Genomic DNA, 22,116 nt, shown 5'->3' with positions numbered 1-22,116 from the left:
ACACTTATACTTCCCAAGTATTAATTTTATTTTTTCTGAAAAGGAAGATCAGTAAAGGAAATCTGCAAAGCAATTTCTCCGTTGTTTTCCTCCTCCTGTTACTGACCTGAACTCCCCATTCCCCCAAGAAACAGAAGAAAGTGTTGCAGCTCTCTGACAACCTGAATCATGCTGTTCTCAATTATTACAGATTGGGTCACAGATAATAGTGCTGCTCACCTCAATTCTTCCCTGAAGTGCTTGAAATTAGTCAGGGGCACCTGGGACCAGAGACAATAAGCCCTGCCACATCTGGAATGTTTAAGATCTGTTCAAAGAGACTTTGGAATATAACTCTCCCTCCAGGGAGAGTTTACTTTGCAGAACACAGAAGGATGGCAAACTGGGTCCCACTATAAAATACTTGATAGCAGCAGAATCAGTGTTAATGGGACTTGGCAGAACATACTTAATTTTATGAAGTTCCACGCTGAAAACAACAAAAGCTCCCATTACATACTACAGCTAAATTTAATTTTCTTCCTCTCTAGAGCTAAGTGATATCTGTCTCCTAAAAAGTTTCTTTGCATAAACAAAGCAAGAAAGTCAGCAGACCTTCTTCACAAATTAGAGCCCTAGTCTTTCTCTGACTTTCCATTCACTAACTGAACTCATACTACTTTAAAATTCATACTGCTTTGAAAGTCAGATGTCCTTTCCCAAAATGAAGCAGAAATCTCATTAAGATCTTGCTTTGGCAGAAAAATTGCAGGACTACAAACAAGGACATCACAGTTCCTAACTCTGTTTAATCCATTCCAGGAGGCCTGTGTCTGAGGTGGAACCACAGCTGCCTCTTTGCTGTGTCACTCTGACAGAACTACAATTGATTTCTTCAGAAATAAAAAAAACAAACCAAAAAAACCCATCCTAACCAGGAGGCCATCCAGCCATCCTGAGTTAGAGATGAAAAACACATCAAATAGGCCTCAAATATTTTTTGAGAAGCATTCCATCTGAGCCCTGAAATCTTTAAAAAGTTTTCAAATCTTCAGCATTACTGGCAACTTCTGTCTAGGGGACGTTTGGAAATTTCATTGAAAATACCTTGAAATAATTTTTGCAAATGCAAGCTAGAGCCTGCCATGGGACAGATACAGAACCCAGGACATATTTTGTAAAAAACTGTCATAACATGTTTCCATTCTATGGGAAAAAAAAACAACAACAACAACAACAACAAAAAAGCCAATGAGTTTAGGGAAACAAAAAGTCACACATTCTACAATCTCAAGCCTTTTCTTTTGGTCCATCCTTATTTATTCCATATCTTGAGAACCAGTGCTCCTCCTACTGAAAACTGGTAAAGTTCAGAGCTAAGTTCAGAGCACACTGAAGAAGGAATGGGTCTTGTGCAATCACTGTGTATTCAGGAGAAATAACAAGCACAGCTTCACTGTTGATTCCAAATTTATAAACACAACAGAACAGATTCCACAGTATGTGGACTTGAACTTCTCCAGCAGCTAGAAAAATGCTATCCATGTACACTGTCCTTAAACCAAGGTGATTCAGAACTTAATGTAAGATCTAATTGTTTTTAAGCTGCTCATTCTACACCATGCTGCTGTTTTGACTTCTTTGGCTTCCATAGGATGAAAAGACTTTCTTCCCCAAAGTCTTTCCTCTCTCCAGCTTACTCCCTTTAAATTTAGGCAGCAGATGGGAAGCCAGTTTATACAGGTTTGGATTACTGGACTGTTCTAGTACAGCTGGCAAAAAGGTGTGTAGCCATCACTTATCCAAACAATCTAAAAATATACTTTTCTGGAGCAGCAACTTCATTTATAAACCATAAACCTAAAAAAATGATGTTGTAAGTAACCTCTACTTTTCAAACAGTAGTGAGACTGCAGTGTCTGTTCTGTGATGATTGAACTTAGCAGAAAATAGATATTTCACAAAGATGCAGAATTTCTTCCACAAACCAAAGTGAAGGGCAGGCTGCCCAAAATCCATTTACCTGTTAAACCAGTCATCTGTATAGCGGGGATAGGGGAAGGGATCATTGCTGCTGAAGTCATAACTGGCTTTGGCATTCTGCAAAACACAAGGAACACAGAAAATCAGCTGAAGAACAGACATGCAGGGCAAAGTGAAATACAAATTGAATAAGAAGCTGAGAATCAATAGCAAACTTTGCCCTCTTCATCCTGCGAGATGTATCTGGACAGAAACCAGTCCCTATTGTGTTGTGCCATTTCCCATTTTCCACACCAGCAAGCCTGGGGACCAATGTTTTCTGGCATGCAAAGCCTCCTGTACATTAGTGTAGTTAATTGTGGGTTAATTGTGAGGTGGTGTGAGAGCGCAGGTCACTACTGAGGGACTGTTCAACACAGGTGTATTCAGGTATCAAACTACTTGGTGTGGCAAAAAAAAGGTTAAACCCTGTTTTCCAAACAGTGGTAGGAGGGACAAGATACAAAGGCCTTCCACAAAAGAAGTGTTTTTGAAAACCTCATTTGTGGTACTACGACAGCCAGATTTTGAAAAGCATTTCAATGCCTAAGAATGTAAATTTCTCAAAATTAAAAAAAAAAAACTGTGAAAACTGCATTAATGGCCAGCACATATGCCTGAAAATCTCTTTGCATATTTTCTCATTCCTTTAGCTGTCTGAACAGCTTCACAAATGTGGCTTTCAGGCACTTCTCAAAGTGTCATCCCATGTCTCTGCTTTCCATATAAATCTAATTCATTCCTGATTTGTCCTATCAGCAGTTAAGGGCACTCAGCAACTTTTTGATCTGAAGCAAATAGAAAGTTTCAGAAAGTCAAGTGCCATCTTCTTTTTTCTCTCTTAATGAAAAAAATAAGGGGTGACTGAAAATTAGGCTTTTAAAAATATTTAGCAGTTTCCTCTCAAGTGTACGTTCATTGAGTTTATGTTTTAATAACCATCATGCTCAAGGAACAGAATTATGTTAATTCTTAATTAATGTGTACTTGTATTCCTTTTAAGATTTCGCTGAGCATGCTATTGAAGATAATTTGAGACTTGTGCATGAATAGCTTTGCTCCTAAAAACATTCCCTTTCATCTGATTCTCAGTTCCTGGGATACAGGAATAGACAGTCCACTGGTAGCACCCAAGTCCTTGGGGTTTGGATTCAAACCCTTAAACTCCCAAAACCTTGTTATTAAGAATGAGATGAGGACAACACTGTCCTTGATACCTGGAGGGCAAAACAAAGTATCTTTCAAGTTATTGTACAGTGGGTTTTTTTGGTGGTCATTTCAAAGCCTGGTTGCTTATGTTCAGCACAGACATAAATATTTTGCAGCATTTGAACGGAGCAGGGATTTTCTGAATGGCTCTCAAATGGCTTGATGCTGTCCTGGAGCTCAGAGCTGAATCCCTTTCTGAGATCCTAACACATCTCCACACTAAGGCCCTGATTTTCAGCCTGAAGATGCCTTCCAATCACGTCAGCTATGGCCACAAATTCTCAGTGCTTCTAAGTCTTTGTGGCCAGGTGTTAATGTGATTAATTTGCTTCTTTTAATTACCTCAACTGCTTACACAGCACTTTGAATGGCAAAGGTTTACATGAGCTAAGAGCAAACAGAACATTTATTTTCAGCCAGGGAAAAAAGAGGAATTTGACAGTTGTCTATAATTCATGAGTAGTACAGAGAAGGTGGACAAGGAGTTATTTTTTACTACTTCTCATAATTCAAGAAATTGAAATTACTGACGGGTAGACTTAAAAGCAGCAGAAAACAAGAAGAACTTTTCCACGGAACATGTAATGAGTTACAAAATTCACTGTCATGTAGATACCACACAGACATATTGCCAACTTCATATTCACTCAGAACTTCTGCTTCCACTCTAAAAATATTGTACAAATGAGAATTTAAACTCAGTCATGTGTCAATTGTGTTCTATTTTCCCATCTGGAAGAAATGCAGCCCTGCTTACACACCCTAAGCTCAAAGGGGGCCTGGTGAGGCTGACTTTTCAGGACATCATCAAATATGCAAGCACCTTGTACTTGCTATCAACCACTCTTGACTCTAGAATTCCCTTGTGCAAAAATTAAGGCTGGAAAGCCCTTCTAGCTGTGCTGACGTGCCCCCCTGTTCATAGCAGTGACAGACAAAGGGATTTTGTGTGTCTTTTGATGAATGATTCAGACACCCTACAGCAAACTGCAGCCCTGCTGCAGGCTCCAGGTAACTCAGCTTATGGGAAGATGCCTTTAGGCAGGCTGTAGACCAAGTTGTGCAGCCACATCCTGTAGCTCTCATTAGCTTCATTTTGGATCACGGCACTCAAAGGAAAAAGATAACTAATGGACTGGGAGCCATCCACAAATGGCAAAATTAAGAAATCTTGGAAAGAAAACAACTGCTAACTAAGCAATTTATCTTCATTAGGGTTTTTGAGAAAAGACTGAGTTTCAGCATTGTGAAGCAGTGAAATGGGTAATTAAACACCAGAAACAAGTACAAATGGCCTGCTTAAAGTTCCTAATTTAAAGATCAAATCCACAAATACCTAAGCCCAGCTTTTGTTAATTTTTATTTTTTTTTAAGCTTAAGTAAGAAATTAAATCACTTTCAAAATTGTACCACAAAGGAAATTGCTTCAGTAGATAGCTTAAATATTTCATTTTGTGTTTTGCGAAGTGAATATTAAAATCTGTGGTTTGCCACTGTCCTCCATAGGCTGGAGTCCCCAGCAGGCAGCAAGAGGGTATTTATTGCTAACATGGAGGATTAATCAGAATAGGAACCTGTGAAGCTGCAATTAAAACCAGTGCAGATGAGGACCCACAACAGCACATTGAAATGGGAACTCTTTGCTTTCCCACTCAGGTGATTCAGCGCTCAATTTTCTTGTCAAGCAAGTCTACTGGCAGTTCCTTCTCTTAGACTTGAAGTGTTTAACACTTGACTTTCAATATCTAAGGTATTTGCCAGGTTTTTAACCTCAGGGAGACCTTGAGCCACCAACCTCAGACACTGGTCTGGCCTTAGACCAGTCATGGGCACAGGGCGTTACAGTGAGGTGAATCTAATCCCCCCAATTCAATCAAAACCAGCTCATTGCTGCAGAGTGATTTGATGTTTATTAGCCACTAGCTATACACAATTACTTAAAAATAACACCTATTATAAAATAAAAATGCTACTACAGAGAGGAATGGTATTGCTTTTTAAGGAGTATCTATATTTTTGCTTTCTAGCCTCTAAGCCAAATAAAATACAAACAGTATCAGATCCCAGGATGAGACCCTTTCAATCATTTATTAAGTAATGGCTTGTATACGATGACACAAATACATTACTTCTGCCTCTGTATAAAATTCTGCTTTCCTTAAAAAAAAAAAGCTTAGAGTAGAATTTCCCAAAGAATTGTCTTGTACCTTTTAAAACACATGCAGTAAAATCTTCCATGGAAAAAAGTCATTATGCAAAATATGACACTAACAATAAATCAGTTGTCCCATGTGTTGTTCAGCACTGTAATAAAATTATGTACCTTGAATAATGCAGTAAGCCCATAAATTTTTGTATGACTTCACAAGCTTCTGCAGCATAATTCACATATACTTCTCTTTTTCTCTGTAGGTCAAGAAACATGCCTATGCTGACCTGCTAGTCCAAGAGACAATTAAAGATACATCCCACTGGTCACAGGCTGATTCTCTTCACGACATTAAAGACCTGGACTAGATCTGAGGAAGATAAACCTTTTGTTTGCTTGATTTCTTTACTGATCCAAAGAGCAAGCAAAGCCATGAACTCCAATTACAACGTATAACATCTCAGGGATACTGTACTAAAATAACACGTGGTGGCAAAATGAAATTCAGTTTTGTACACATAGGCTTAAGTAAATGTTACATGCTCACCAGAAGGCGAAAAAGGAGGCAACATGTTTAACCTAGAAGAGGTGCTGCAAGGCTTGAAGGTCATTTACAAAAAACAGAGGCACTGCTGCTAAGTCAGCCATTGTACAATAAGCCCTCTCCTCTCTGCCATGGGAAGCACATTTTTATTTTGGTTTGGTTTGTGGGGTTTTTAAAATGGAAATGAAAAAACTCTGTAAATTTTTTAATATCTCTGCCTCTACCTGAACTAATGTACATGTCCTATATCTCTATCCAGCTAATTCAGAGCTGGTTTGAAGACCATGTAAACACCAAGAATATATCCACAAAGTAATGGGTTTTGTTCAGAAATATTAACTTTAAAGAGCAAATTCACAACTGGTGAAATCTGCCATGTCTCTCCAGAAACAGCAGCCTTTTACGCAGTTCTTACAGATACATCACTAAAGTAAAAATACTGACCCAGACAACACTAGCCAAATCTTGAATAATAAATAAGATGTCAGCACGCTTCTCTGCTGTTCTTCTGTTCTAAACAGCTAGGCAATAATAAATCAGAGTGTCATTTGAAACTGATGGAGCTGTGTCCTGGGTACAGAATAGTACCTGAGGTGCCTGTAAGCCCTCTTGGTATTCCAGTTCCAGGTATTCAGTAGAGGCCACAGAATGAGCAAGTGAACAGCTCACCATAGTAGGGATTTAATTTTGTAGTTATTACTGAAAAAAACTTCAATTTCCTCAACAACCACCAAGCATCTGGGATTAGGTCAAAGACAAAACTAGTGGAATTACAGTCAAAAGAACATAAACTGACTGCAAACAAGTTGCTACTGCTTAATTTACAACAATTAAAACAGCTGAGATTACAAGAAGTAAGAATTCTAATAATCCAGCTTCAGAGTTCGTAGGAAGACAAGTTGGCTGTTCCCCACCTCTTATCTAACAACTTATTTTGCAAAGTTAAAAGTTTTTCAGTTCTTCGGTTTAAAAGCAAACAACAAAGAGGCAACTGAAAATGAACATGGAGTCCCTAACATTTGCATTTATCTTCATTAAGGTAGCATTATTTTTAAAGGTACAGTTATGAAGAAAAATAGCTTTGCTGAGGTCATATCACATTGTATTTTTTCTATATTAAACAGATTTCTTTGACAAGTAATTGATGATCCTCTCTACACATCACTTAGCACTACAATGTCACACAATCACTTATTTTACTTTTACTGCAGTAATGGCTTTCCTATTTCCCCTGCAGATAAAATGAGAAAACCAACATTAGTTATACTGCTGGCTGGTACTCTCCAGCATGTGAATATCTTTAAAAAAAAAAAAAAGGATGCAGTAAACACACTTTTTGTTTCACACAGGGTAAAGCACACGGGCAGTACAGCAGTGCTGTATACCACCCAGGTAGACTAAGCACAGATATTTCCCAGCTCCAAAGAACTGGAAAGAAATCAGAAATTAATTCTTAGTTACCAAGATTGTCAGGTGTTTTCCCAGCAAACAAAATGAAAGTCCAAATGCATCCAGCTAAATGCCATCTAACCCTGTGGCTGTTTGCTAATGCTTAGCTCAGAGATGTATAGTCAAACAGGACCAGAAAAATGGGAATCACAAAGACTCAGAGAAAATGTTAGGTTGTGCAGAAGTTTTAAGAGGTAGAGAATTCTTTTTTCCAATCAATTTTTTAAAATATAACCAGTTTATTGAAATAGCCTCCATTACTTTCCCCTGCATCTTTACTTGATATAGGAAAAAAGAGCAAGAAATTCAGGCAGGCATGAGAATTTACTAGAAAGAAGCAGCAAAATGAGCTTCTGTTTATAACAAGGGCACTGCTTTATGATCCACCTCTTGGCATTTTTAGCCTGCTCTACAATTTTCGGGTTGATGGGGAGAAAACCTGAAGCATCACCTGCTGCTAATTGCTCAGAGCCAGAGCTCTGAAGGCAAAAGAAAGTTAACCTACAGAACTGAAAATTTCTGCTCAGCCAAACATTCCTTAATTTTCAGAGGGTGAGCACAAGAACCTTTAAGCTGTACCTACAACACACCAAGGAGTTATGTTCATAGGAAGCCATAAGGCTAAGGCAATAAAATTAGTAAAATAAAAATAAATTAAGCAAGTAGTTGCTGTTAAAGATTTTCAAGTAGCAAATTTAAACCCTCGGATTATGGAATGAACTCCTTGGTTTCTTTAATTCAGGGGGAAATGAAAAGGGGAAAAAAAGGGCATATAAATTGTTAGAGAGATATGTGCCCTTGGACTATTTTATTATACTAGGAAATACAAATTGTGCAATGACTTCTACCAAAAAAACTCTGAACACACTTTTCATCTCGTTTTAGCGTTCCATTTTATTAAAAACTTGGCCCACATTCCCTTTCCAATGGATAGTTTTCCCCTTCAGATACTTTGATTATGCATTAGTTTGACCAACTTAAGTTGAGAAACGAATAGAGGTATAAAGCTGGCAGCAGAGAAATGAGGTCCAAGTCCATTATTGTTAGTTATGTCGCTGTAAGAAACAGTTGACAAGTCTGTCACTACATCAAATATGTGCTTGCTGAGCACTGAGCTGCAGTAAAGGTTGTGTTTGCAATGTTTTGATGGCAGCCAGCACTTAGAGCTTCTTGGAGGGATAAACAGGAAGAGAAAGGGAGCAAAACCATCTTGCTCTTGCCAATGAGCCAAATATCTAGCAAAATCTGCCATGGGCTCTTCTCATCAAACACAGCAAGATCCAGACCACACCCAGCATCAAGGTCTCTTAAGCAGCACATGGGGGATGAGGGAGAATTTTTTTCCATCACTGTAAGAAAATCCATAGCTCAGAGGCTGCAATACAAACTCAGCAGTCCTTCAAGTCCAGTCATTTGGCACAACATGGTCTGGCAAGGAGTGGTCACTCGTGCTGGGAGAGCCAGCCCTTCCCTGCTGCAGCGCGTGATCACCAGGCACCCACACTGCAGAGTCCATAAAAACTGACCATTATCAGCAATGCTCACAGCAAAGGGCAGGAATACTGGACTTGTGGGTGCAAAGACACTCAGAAAAACATGGCAGGTTGATAAAGATGACCATTTCTAAAGGCTACAACAACATGTGGTTACAGAACAGCCAAACTGTAGCTTTGCAAAGAGGGAAATCAAAGCAGCTTAGGTGCTTTGGGGGGTGACCTACGACAGAGACGTGCTCCATGTGGGTTATGGAGAGGGGAGGACAGGGAAAGCTAGCCTGGTGATGCAGAGGAACTGAAAGTGAAAGCAGAGAAGACAGGAACCTGGTTGGGTATTTTCCTTCTTATGAAAAGCTTCTCAGCTGACAAGAGAACTGTTAACAACCACACAGCTGGTGCTTCACCTAAACTGCATGAATATGGAAAACAAATGAACACATAAAAGTGACATTGTAGATTAAGCAAAAGGAGGTGAAAATTTCAGAGAAGAAACTCAAAAAACATAATGCAAACTATTAGCTACACTTCTTCTGTCACAAAAAGCAAATACAGTTTGATTTACAATCCTTAGAGTCAAAAGGTCTTGAAGACCCACTGTGTGTTATTCCAGTTGTAAGCTGATCTCATTAGCATCCCACGGGAGAGTTATAATGTGACTAATACCTGTCAAAACATGCTGGCCTCTCAGGGATTTTAATGCATCAATTTAGATGCTTTGGCATTAATTAAAGTTTCCACTGCTTATTCCATATGGAATCAGCTAAATCCAAAATCACAGAGAGAAAAGGTGGAATCTCCAGAATGTGCTCATGTAAATCCACACATTCTAAATTTTTCAAGTATTTAGTATTTTAAATGGTACATGATCATTCCAGGTTCTTCTGTTAAAGACTTGTATATTTGATTATAGCTAATGTTTTCACAGTAATTTACTGGATGTTTAAATTTAAGAAGTGTCCTAGACATCATCAGATGACTGACAGAAAGATTCACAGCTACATCTGTCAGACATGGTATCACGGTTGACTAATTCTGCAAATGAGTTTAGTGCCACTGAATTAAAGTGATTTAGCTTCTCACAAGAAGGAATTCTAAAAAACATGTGCTAGCATTGAAATTATGAAGTCCTTGAACACAGCACAGTCTTCATACTCACCTCTGTACATATTTAAAGCGAGATTCACCTCATTTAACAAAAGTCAGAACACTATTTGCCTGAAAAACATTTCCAACAATTCCCAATCTACATCAATGCTTACAAGTAAGGACAGCACAGGGAATATGTGACTGAGGTATCTACTACCATATACATTTAAGTTTCACCAAACAACAACTATACAGTACTGGAAGTAGCCAAAATTTCTCCAAATACAAGCTCCTGTTCCACGGGAAAACATGTTATCCCAGGCAGTCATGTTTCCACAGCCCTGAGTATCATTTTTTGCCCTGCTGAAGTCTGTGCCTCTTACTGTAATACTTTTAAAAAAAAAGGCAATGCACAGTAGAACAAATATTAAAAATCTGCTATTTATATGATCTGCCAAATTGCTGATTTTAACACAAAAACTACCACTGACTTCAATGTGGCCTGCATTTTACTATGTATTATGTACTGCTATTCTGTTCCCCACTTAGAGATGTTCATTACGCGCACTGCTTCTGCTGGGAATGAAACAGAAATTATGAACATTATATTTAAATCAAAGCAATCTGAAATAAGGCAGGTGTCTAAAAATATCTTAACTACCTACATAGCTGCCAAGAAGTAAAATATTAATAAGGAGAGCGTAAATGCATACAACTATAATCAAACAATGCAAAGCAAACAACCATGCCAAGATGAAGTGCCAGGATGGAAAAGACTGAATTAATTTCAAATTAACCACGTTAATTTACGGGTATAGTGAATTCCAGGTCTCCTACACTCTTCCACTTTGCAAGACTGGCTAATCCAGAGGGCTTGGCCAAAGCTGTCATCTTAAAACCAGCAAGTCCAGTAGTTAAGAGTGGGTTTGTGACTTTCTTGGCCAAAATCACCACTGGGCCTAAAAAACTCCCCCTAAATGCCATCAAATTTTGATGAAGCTTTGTGAGGGAATACTGGAATACTGTTCTCCACATGCACCATCTAATTCACACTTCCCTGGTGGTAACTACAGCACGAATTTTAATTAAATTGCATCTAAATGTTGGTGGATATTCAGGGATTTACACTCTGGTTAGGGTCTTAAACAGTATCAGCAGCTAAATAACTATTCTCTGAGAAACAGAAAACAAAGGCTTTCAAAGGGAAAAATCTAGAAAAAAATTGTTTGGGCCATTTTCAACGCAAAGTATATTAATTTCATTTTGGGGAAAGGAAAGCTCTTTTCTTCAATTTGTTGGGATTTGGTTTTAAAATTATGTGGTGTTCACTGCCTCCAGGGGACCATGTGTCTGACCCTCTTCTCCCAAGTGCACCATGCACCAGAGTGGGATTTTGTTGCTGCTTTGATTTTAATTTAGCACATTCTGGATGTCAAATATTTAAAATTAGGTTGAACTGATCCAAAATAAAAATATTTCACTTTCATTTTTCCCATGGACACTTTAATTTTATAAAAAAGGTTTACTTGGAGAAACCCTAGAGAGAAGCACAAGCCAATTCCAAAAGCACCAGCCAGAACTGATGCAGAAATGTCATCTGCTCTTCCATCCTTATGCATTTCTCATTTCAACAATCTTAATTTACTTTCCACAGATGATGTTTTAAGTGAAAATTAATACTAGCGCTTTATGATTAAAGCGATTAGCCACCTTGCACTTTCTCAGTGTGCAACTGATTAAGTGCATTGATTATAGAGAAAAATAAACCCTGCAGACAATGAGTGGTTGTTAGCTTGCAAAGTGAGTATCTTTGGCACCATCTCACATTCACTGCACACCAGGCATGCATTTAACTTGAAAATTATCCTTTTCAGGTGGTTTTAATATAGAATAAAGCTGGAAACATTTTGCAGTTTACATTGATCTGAAAATAATCTCGGGCAAATGCAACTACAACATGTGAGTACCTTTTGATTCCAAAGGAGGAGTGTTTTGAGGCTATTTTATAGCCAGTATAAATCAGTGCATCCCCCTGAGACACCAACATCAGCGGAGTGGTGCCAACTCCAGCTGCATGGATGGTACTAAGCACCAAGCCCCAGGTCTTGCCAAGCATGCAGGGTCCAGATCTCTCAAAATGGGCTTTAGCAAAGCCATTCACATAACAACTTCCAGTGGGAGAAATCCAGTTTTCAGCTGTAAACATAGCTCTGTGACACAGATCATTTCTCCTTAAGGCTATTCCTCCCTCACAAGTCACAGCCTCCTTTGCAGGAAAAGCCTCTTTTTGTGGCTTCTGGCCATATGAAATAATCCAGAGGAGAAATAGCCTTTAAAGTCTTTTTGTGGTTCCATCTTTTTAATTGCGTTGAAAGACTTTACAATTAGAGAAAATTTTTACCTCTCATTAAATAGGAAGACCCTGACACCTCCTTTAGAAAGGCTTCTCTTCCCCATTAGCAGTGCTCATGTAAAGCAGCAATAAGATACAGAGCACAGGAACTGTACAGTCATCTTATTTAGACTTTAATACACAAGCACCAATGACATGAACCTGTAATAACAGTTGGTGTTGGGAGCAGGGAAGGACTGTTTGTAGGAGCCCATTATGTTTGCCAAGATTTGAAGCATTTTCTGTTTGTGACTAATTCAGGACACCCCTCCAGGTACACTGAGAACCTTACATGCCTGGCTGATATGATCAGAGAAAGCATCATCTCTTTTTTAGCCTTTAATTATGTTCTAAGAAAAAAAAAAAAGAGCCAAACCAGATTGCACAGAACACAGAAATGAGCCCAGAGGCTGATGCTGCACAGAATAACAGAAAAAATAGCCATGTCTGAAAGAGAGAATTTCATTCTTTCCCCAGTAACTTCTAATTTTTGCCAATGAAACTTTATTGTCATGCATGTCCTGAGTAACCATACTCTAAATGCTAAAATCAGCCCCTGGGCTGCCAGAAGCCACCTGAGCAGCATAAACAGCCCAACAGAAGGCCACCAGTTTTGACTGCTAAGGCATCAGTCAGCCTCACATTTAAACACTTGATCCATCTTTCCATTCTGGCAAAAGAGAGGCTTCATTCTGTCTCACCAATTTCTTGAAGCAGATTGTGGCAGAAATTTCAACAGCCTTCATCCATCAGTGTTCTAACTGAATTTTCAGTGCTAGCAGAAGGATGTATTGTGAATTTATCCCAGGGTCTGGTTGGTAATTTTTAGGTTTTATGTTAGTGTTTATTTCAGAAAACCTATTAGCAAGAACCGAATTACAAAGCAACATCAAAAAACCCAAAAGATGCCAACCAAGCCCAAATCTAATTAGTGATGTGCTGAAACAAGTTTATTCTGTTCTTTATTTTTTGATAATAAATGTTTTTTTTAACATTTCAATTAAAAACAGATGCTAGCAATGATGGACATAGCACACAGAGTTTGCCCATAAAATAGTTTTAATGTATCAGAAGCAAAGGTTTATTGAAATGAAGTGTCTAGTGAATGTGCTCAATAACCCTTTGAAATGCAGTGTAACTGTCTCAGGGTCTTTTGAAAACCATGCCATGGGAATCAGATCTCATAAAGCTGCCTGAAATCATTCCCTGACACAAGGTATGAACCTGACTCTACTATGGTTTGTGTTTATGATCCCTGAGGATTCCCTGGGTTCACATTAAGTGCAGAGACACTGGGAGCTTTTCAATGCCTTCAGAATGTTTCCAACAAATTCTGCTCCTGGAAGGGTAACATTTTTCTCCCCACCAGCTACACGTGGACTCTATTGGATTCAGGAAAAAGGTCAGCTGGGATTTCGGGGTAGGGGGGTGGTGGGTCACCAAGGCCAAAGCAGTGTGGATCAATAAATGTCAGTGGGGCTTTGTCAGCTCTACAAAATCCCATAACTTGGCCCCAGAGATTTTTAGTGGAGATACTGATGGTTTGTACTGGTAAATCATTGTGATTAGGCTCATGGCTGCCAGAACAGTTTTTGCTGGTCCTTTTTGTGGTGTGCAGGGAGGCCAAACCATACTCAGAAATTCATGGTAATGAAGGAAAATCAGACTTTCAAAAGTGAGAAGATCCTTCCTGCTGTTGCTACGCTTTGCTGCACATATTGCAGTGTGAAATTTATTGCCTGTACTATTTCTTATTCCTTTTGTGGCTGTAAAGATTATTCAATGATGTTTTTGTTCCTTTAGCAAACAATGGCAAATGCAGCTCAGAACAGAAGTGGAACATTTCCCTGCTTCACTGCTTACGTGATAAGATAATTATTCCAAAAATATGCTCCCACTCTCAGGAAGGCGGGGGGAGCCGTTATGGTATTGGCTGGAGACAAGTTATCAAAAGTTATGAGAGAGACTGCTTTGTGTTTGGAGAGGCTGACAAAGTGGAAAGAGAAGACAGGTAAGACCATCTGCTGCTCACACCTGAATGAGAAATGGTAGATGACAGAAAATTTTGAGTAACCCTGAGGTAAATCCAAGAAGTCTTCCCTCCTTCCATACACAGGGCCTTTCCTGTGTTTTCTGGTTGAGTGACAGCTGCACCACAAGGACTCACTCGTAGTACAGAGAAAAGAGAGAGGAGGTTTGGGGAAGGCCAGCAATGAAGCACTGCTCAGGTTGATGCCTGTTTGCACATGTTACATCTGTGCAATTCTAAAGAGCTCAAAATCTTTCAAACTGCTATTTTTTACTAAGAATTGCTGCTTGATTTCATTCTGTAGGTATGAATACTTTGTGAAAATGTTACCTACTCACAAAGTCACCCCCAGCTTTTATACACTGTTTGTCTTGCTCTCTCTCTCCCGAAGTTTTTTGAAACAAACTTTCAGCTTCAGGCAGAGTTCAGATGCTGAAACCAGGAATATTTTACTCCTGGCCTGAGTCTCTTGGCAGGATGCTGATTTTTCTGACTATTGCTAATCAGGGACAAACCCACTTACAGGAGATGATCAGCTCCCCACTGCTCTAAGTGGGATAATGCTGCTACACTGACCTTCACCAGCAGTCAGTGGCCAAGGATAAAACACCACAATAAAAAACTGATATCAGAGAGAGCTCAGCTGATGTTTCTGTTTGTGGTACAAAAAATCTCCAATTGCTTGGATTTTTCTTTAAAATAGTTTGCTGTGTCCATCCCCAACAGCTTTTTTCCCCTTTTCATTAGACATATCTCAGATGCAGCCCCTGTAACCTGGCTTTTCTTTCTCACTCAGATGCTGTATCTTGGAGAAGTCAGTCCTGAAAATTGCTGGGTTTATATGTACATTATGATTTGAAAGCCAACCATGGTGTACATTAGGCCCCAGCTTTTTAATTATCAGTTCATAATGAAGGGCTCTCTTTGCAGTGAAAAAAATAATTTCCTGAAGGTTTCCAAGGTTCCCTGCAGGGTTTCCAAGGCTTGGAAGAAAATATAGATCATTTGACAATGAGTCTCTCTGCATTCACAGTGTAGAATGGAAAATTCCAGCTTTGCCTTAACCCCCTGATCCCAGAAAAGCAAGTAGCTATGCTGCAGCAAACCGGGAGGCAATGCTGGCAGAGCAGGCCTCCCACACTGTGAGCAGGCACATGTCTTTCCATGTATATAAAGAGCATTAAAGCCAGAAATGGATGATTCAAACAGCAAATCCTAAAAAACTACAAAGAAAAATATGGATGGAAGTGCACTCCATGTGATAAGTCAAAGTTCAGCTGTCTTAAGAGAAAATACAAAGTTTTCTTCTTTACGAAGATCTTCCTCTTCCCTGACCCTGTGTATCATCTAAGTGCTAACCTCCATTAAACTACTCAAGTAAGAAAACCAGAAAGTCAAAATCATAAAAGCCAAGTTAAACTGAGGAACCAATGCCAAAGTTTTACACTTGAAAATGCTCAGCTGCCAAACCTACCACCTTTGAGAGACTTTCTAATTGTTCCCAATTTTCCAAGCAAGATGTACAGACGCTGCCAGGGTATGCAGGCCTTATTAAAATTGAGAAGCTTTGTATTTCCTAAAAATAAACAACAGAACTTCAGAGAAAGCTTCCCCAAAGTGCAGATTGGGTGAAACACCAAGAATGTGGTACAGGAGTTGTACAAAGATGACTCTAATTGCGATGCCAGCCTGAAGGGGGTTAATAACTCACTCCTTGAGAGACTCGTTTCCTTGCATTTTTACATCTAAACTGATCTTTTCTTCAGCAGAATTTAAGTCTTCATCTTTAGTTCATGCCTAAATTACTACCTGCTGGGCAAAAGGCCCCCATGGCCTCTGAGACAGCAGATACTGCCAGAGCAGGAGCTCCTGGGACTCAAGGAGGCCCGTGCTGCCTTGCAGGGAGAGGCAAAGCACAGGTAAAGCAAGCCCTGCACTCACTCTGCTGTGGTTGGGCAAGGGAGGTGCTGGCAGGTTTTAGCAGCAGGAGAAGGAATCAACCTTGAACTTTACCAGCCACCTCTCAGATACAGCCCTGGGACAGCCTAGGACCACAGAGCTCACGTGGTAAGTCCTATTTTTGAATTTCAGTATTAAAGCTTGGAGGTCTTCTCTCCTTCAAGGTCTTTTGGATGGGATTTCTGCTGCTCCTTTAATGACTGTCTCACCAACCAACCATTTGCTTCTGCATTTCGTATTAGCCAGCTGATCTTCTCTTTCCCCTCCACAGCCTGATCACTGCTACACTACAGAACATCTCCTCGCTTGGACAAAGCCAGTCCTGCACAAATCTTTTCAGATCTTTGTTTCAAAGTCAGTCTCCTCACAAGTCTTCCATGACTGTCATTAAAGATTTGATGACCCCATGTCCAGACAGCTTTTCTTTCCAATTTTCATCCCAATATCTCTTAACTCTCAGATTTCTCTCCAGCTCCATTATTTCAGGATTTCTACCATTATGTCTGCGCATCATGTCCTTCTCTGCATCATTTTCCATTAATTTCCACAATTCCACTATTGCCACTCTAAAAACAATATATTTCTGCTAAACCTGACAAATATTTATCCATCAGACAGAAAATATTTTAGAATTAAAAGAGAAAACAGTGTATTACAGCAGAACCTAGTTTTGGTATCTGGGCATGATCCTAGATTCAGTGTTAACAACAGAACTGTTATATCAGGTATATTGTGCAGACTTTTTGCTTGTCTATTTGAAACATTAATTTTAGAAACAGAATATTCCCACATACTTTGTCCACACTTGCTGCTGGAAAGTGAATGTAGAGCATGTGCTCTGCCCACATCACATGCTTGAACATACACAGACCACAATTCCTGCAAAGAAAAAGGGTGCCCTTTACAAATTTCTTCATTTCTATCAATTTATGGGAACATCCTCCTGAGTTATTTCACTAGGGAGAGAATTCTACAGTCAGGGCACAGGGTTTAATTAGCTGCTATTAAGCCAGTTGGTAAGGAGTGAAGCTGGCTAATCTGCATTCTGTGGTCAGCTGTTTCCCAAATTCCTTCTCCAAAGCCTTCTATATCCACTTATTATATACCAAATGTGCTTTGCTACTTGCAACACAAATAGGTTTTCAGCCTGTGTGTTATTATTTTCCAAACTGCAGATATGTAAAAATAACTGTTCTCATTTCGGAGCTGTTCGATCCAAGCGGCTGGCATTTTTTTGCAAAATCTCCAGCTCTCCTTGTTCCTCTTTTCATTTAATTGCAATTGCAAACTAAACCACATTGCTCAGCTGAAGCAGCACAGGCTTCCCTCAGGAAAGGGCCTAAAGGCTTCTTGAGATAGGAGTGCTAGTGGAGGGTTGGAGTGAGACAAAGAGTTAAGAAATGCAAAAACACTCTAATCCAAAGGTCTGAATCCTGAGGTAGACTTGAGGAACAATTAATTTGCAAAGCATGTGCTGAGAATACACAATCTGCCCTGCATATGCTTTGAAGCACTGGATCAAAACACCTGTAATAAAGGATTTAAATTGTTCCTGGAGGTTTGAAAGGCTAATACATGCCTTGCCACAGCTCACAGCTCCGTGGCCCTCCAAGTGATAGGGGCATTCTGTATCTTAATAGCAGGACTTAGAGCCAATTCACAGGTTACTCATTTCTGTCCTAAATCCAATATTGCAAGCTGCAGCTTATTTTATGTGACACACGACTGTCATTCCTCCACAAAGAGCCTTGTCACATTTCCATTCCTTGCACAGGCAGTCCCATTTTCAGTCTGCTTCTTTCAATGGGAAATGCACCATCACTAAGATCAGGAGTCCAGCTGTACTGCTGTTCTACTCCCTACTCAAAATTTTGCAGCAGAGGGTCTATAATAATAAGAAAAAATCCACATCTTACAGAAAAGGTCAGCATGAACTTACGTAGTTTGATGCAAGATCTGGATGCAGATAATCAATTCCTGCAGTAAGACAATGACAGAACAGAAAACAAAGGTTAAGAGTTTCAAAGAAGATTTTCTAATGGTCACAGAACAAGATTCCTTCACAACCAGAGGAAAATAATCATGGCAGGTAATGCAATTGATTGAAGTGAGATTCCAGTTTTGAAATGTGGACTTTTCAATCATTTATGTCAAAATCCAGATGCCATTTGAAAAAGTGAGCTGAATGACAAAGTTTACTGTTTTGTAGACTAGATCATATTTATTTATAAGGATTAGTTTAAATCACAATTTATCTTTGTTTTTTTGACAAAACATGAGTTTTGCCATCTCAAAGCATAACAAAACTAATAAGATTGGTAAGCACTGGATCAGGACAGGATAGAAAGCCAAGTATTTTTAACAACTGCAAACTAAGGAGAAAATTACCTAGAGTAGACTTGGGGTGATCACTAAGGCAAACATTTCAGATTATATGCATGAAAGAGAACTTTTAATATTGGATTAAACCATTTTAGCAAGTATCTGTGAATAGGCTCCACATTTTGGTAGCATGCTAAAGATTCTAACAGAGCACTGGTGTGTAATATAGTCTATTGCATGGCATCTTTCTACAGGTGGCAAATGTACAAATCCCAGTGGGTGGTGTAACAGAGGTAGCAGACCTACACTCAGCTTGGATAAGATGACCTATTACATAGCCAGTTAAAACATACAAAGTAATGGCCACCGATCTCATACTACATTTTCATCATCACCACTTGTTTTTCCAACCACCTCCCCATTACATGCTCTGTTTTATTTGCAAGGAGATATGCCATATTATCATAGTTATTCTGATGGAAAGATTACTTCTCATTTTGTAGAGACCTTAGCACTAGATTTGCACTAGGAGACCCGATTACTGATCCAAATGGTAGATGGACAATAAAAACCTCTATGAAGAACCCTGCTATTCAGGCTGTGTTTTTTAGAGTTACTAGAAACAAATTCTAGGGCAAATTCCTCCCTTCTCTAAAAGCTCTATCTGATGGACCATCAGTTTTATCGACGCAAAGCGGTTTGCCATCGTTCCCATCACAGTCATGCCTTGCTAATCTGAAAGCCAAGTCCTGCCTCTGTGAGATCAGTGAAATTGTGACACAAGAGACCATCTCTCAGATGAGACTGATCTTTCACCAATACACAAATCAGGTTTCTCAAGGCCTCACCCAACCTGGCCCTGAATGCTGGCCACAACCTCCCTTGCCAACCTGTTACAGCATCTCACCACCCTGATAGCAAAGAATTTCTTCCTAATATCCACATGTCTGAGTTTACTTTCTTACTTGCACAACACCTTGCCAAAGGAATAAGCAGGTGAGGAACAGAAATAAGTGAAGACAGATCTCGGTTGACCCTAGAAAACATATGTGGATACAGACGTTTTATTTATTTTTAATATTATTCAGCTCCATTAAATGAAAATATTCAAATTTTTTTCAAAAAAAGAATAGTGAGAGAGTGCATGGAATTCCTGTACTTCAGCAAGACCCCATAAGTAGAAGAGCTGTAACTTCAGCTGTACCTTTTATCTTCATCTTTCCTGAACTTAGTCTGAAACTAGTAACATATCTAATATGCAGATCTTCATTGACAATCAGCATGAAAGTTTAATCATTTCAGCTATCAAGGGTGACTTTGAAAATAATGTAATCAAAAAAACATTTTTTTAAATATTTTTTGCACAGCAACTTCATCTTCCAGTCAGTGCCTACAGAAGTAAAGGGGAGTTTTTCCTTAGGTTTGATGGCCATTACAGTGTGCCCTGGAATATATCAAAGTGATAATTGCAAACTACTTCAATGTTTGGATACCCATTCTTCAGTATATTTCTGTATATTTGTATCTGAGTATCTTTGTATATTTTCCCTGAAGATCTCAAAGAATTTATGGAGGCTGGTAGTCTCCCCATTACAAGCAATCAATGACTATTTCTTAATCTTTATTTTTAACTTCAATTACATGAACAAAAGTCTACTTAAAAGTATTAAATTAGCACTCAGTCTTCACTTACCATCATCCATAATTCCTATGGTTACTCCCTTCCCTGTGTATCCCAGCTCCCATGCTTCAGCTACATTAAGGTCAAGTCCAGGAGTCCCATCTGCTTGACCAGTGTTAATCTAATACATCAGTAAAAAAAAAAAAAAAAAAGCTTTTTTTACTTGACTGACATATTTCCACAGCCACTGTTTTTTTTTTTTTTTCCTTTATGTCTCTGCATGAATCTTTGGTACAGAAATATATTCCATATGTTTTCAGAGTACACATCTGTCCATAATCATATCTACTGCAATAATGCAGCTGTAAAAAAAAAAACCAAAACAAACAAACAAACAAAAAAAAAAACCTGTAAAAAAACCAACACTGGAAAAATTAAATTTTTTGAAGTTTATAAGATTTGGTTAAACACTGAATCTTTTGGACCCCAAAAAAGGACTTTTCTACTTAACATGTCGGCCAGTGGGTCAAACCTGCAAAAAAGTTAGAGCAGGTGATTTTACAAAGGACTTTTTTATGAGCAAGAAATTATTTCTTCTTGAAAGCAGGGATCTACTGTATAGCTTCCTATATTTTTGTTACTTTTATCACTGCAACATTTTGATTAACTACCAGAAAATAAGTGAATTAATTCTCATTTTAGTTTGGCTTGTCAAGGATAAAATCCCATCCATGCTAATTTGCCCCCAGTTCATTACAAAAAAAAACCTGCAGCCATACTGGATGGATTCATGAAACTTAAGAAATGGATTAAAAGGAAGAAACATTACTCTTAAGAAAAAATACCCTTCTTACATTAATAAGGCAGTACTGCATTTACTGAGTATTTCATCATAAATATGCTGCAACAGTAAAACTGACCAGAATTACTTTATCAACTTTTTAAATAAAAAAATAATTTCACTTCGAAGTAAAACTTTTCTTTCATGACTAAAAACTTCTCCCTATAAAAATATGACACAGAAAAACTGAAACAATTTAGCAAAATATGAATCTCCTTTGACATTAGCTTAAGCTCATTCAAATTCGTCAGTTTTCAGCTGTTCTGTTTTTGACAAAAGAAATTATACTCAAATTTCCATAAGAAAAGAAAAGCTTTAAATTTGCTAGCAAATACATTATGACCTTTTTTAATAATCCCATAACAATATTTTACCTGGCAACATCTCAAAGACATGATTCATATGCAGTTCTAGAGGTCACATCAGCACACCAGCAACGCCCACAAGACATCAATACAGCTCTCTTTCAAGCCTTCTAAGGATCTTTCCATTGACTGAAATGAAATTTATCTCTTGAAATGTGCTGGATCTTCCCAATATAAAAGGGGTACAATTAAAACCAACACAACAGAGCCTTGGATCCATTCCCAAGTCTTGCTTTTGGAAAGAACTGTTGGAAAACACTGCAACCGGACAGAATGGCTTGAATGACAATTATTTAGTTATGATAACTGTGATTTTCTCTCAAAACTTACCAGGTACCACTGCTTTGTAAATAAAGGATCATTCATGTTGATGTCAATGTCATTGATGTCTCTATATCCTCGCTTCCTCCTGATGAAGCCCTCCTGTTGCACAGCTTTCCTCACCTGGAAGGGTTAATTTTTACATCTTTAGCTCAGCATCCTTGACACACATAAAAAGCATTTTTTAGACTTCTTTTAAGGAGAGATAAGGGTTACAAACACACACTAGTTGTGTTTGTGTCATTCATTTGCAACTTCTAAAATAGGGACTGATTCCAGTCAGAATTTACAAAGAGGCAGAAAGCTCCAGGACTACTGCAACAGCTGTGAGG

The 22,116-nt window shown here is 38.7% G+C and overlaps 1 protein-coding gene across 1 annotated transcript in view; it reads right to left on the bottom strand.

Moving 5' to 3' along the window:
- PCSK2 (proprotein convertase subtilisin/kexin type 2) overlaps nucleotides 1-22,116 on the bottom strand; it is a 101,110-nt gene that overhangs the window by 29,303 nt on the left and 49,691 nt on the right. Inside the window, exons 3-6 of the mRNA XM_005525503.3 lie at nucleotides 21,794-21,907; nucleotides 20,330-20,438; nucleotides 18,254-18,291; nucleotides 2,003-2,079 (exon numbers count right to left, since the gene is read on the bottom strand). Of these exons, the coding sequence (XP_005525560.1) occupies nucleotides 2,003-2,079; nucleotides 18,254-18,291; nucleotides 20,330-20,438; nucleotides 21,794-21,907 (338 nt within the window). The remainder of the gene's footprint in view (nucleotides 1-2,002; nucleotides 2,080-18,253; nucleotides 18,292-20,329; nucleotides 20,439-21,793; nucleotides 21,908-22,116) is intronic.

Source organism: Pseudopodoces humilis, chromosome 3 (assembly GCF_049639895.1).
Source record: "Pseudopodoces humilis isolate 2021_Gansu_Grassland_sample_001 chromosome 3, ASM4963989v1, whole genome shotgun sequence".
Classification (NCBI taxonomy): domain Eukaryota; kingdom Metazoa; phylum Chordata; class Aves; order Passeriformes; family Paridae; genus Pseudopodoces; species Pseudopodoces humilis.
Note: the sequence above shows the minus strand (reverse complement) of the source record. Positions and strands in the feature narration are given on the sequence as shown.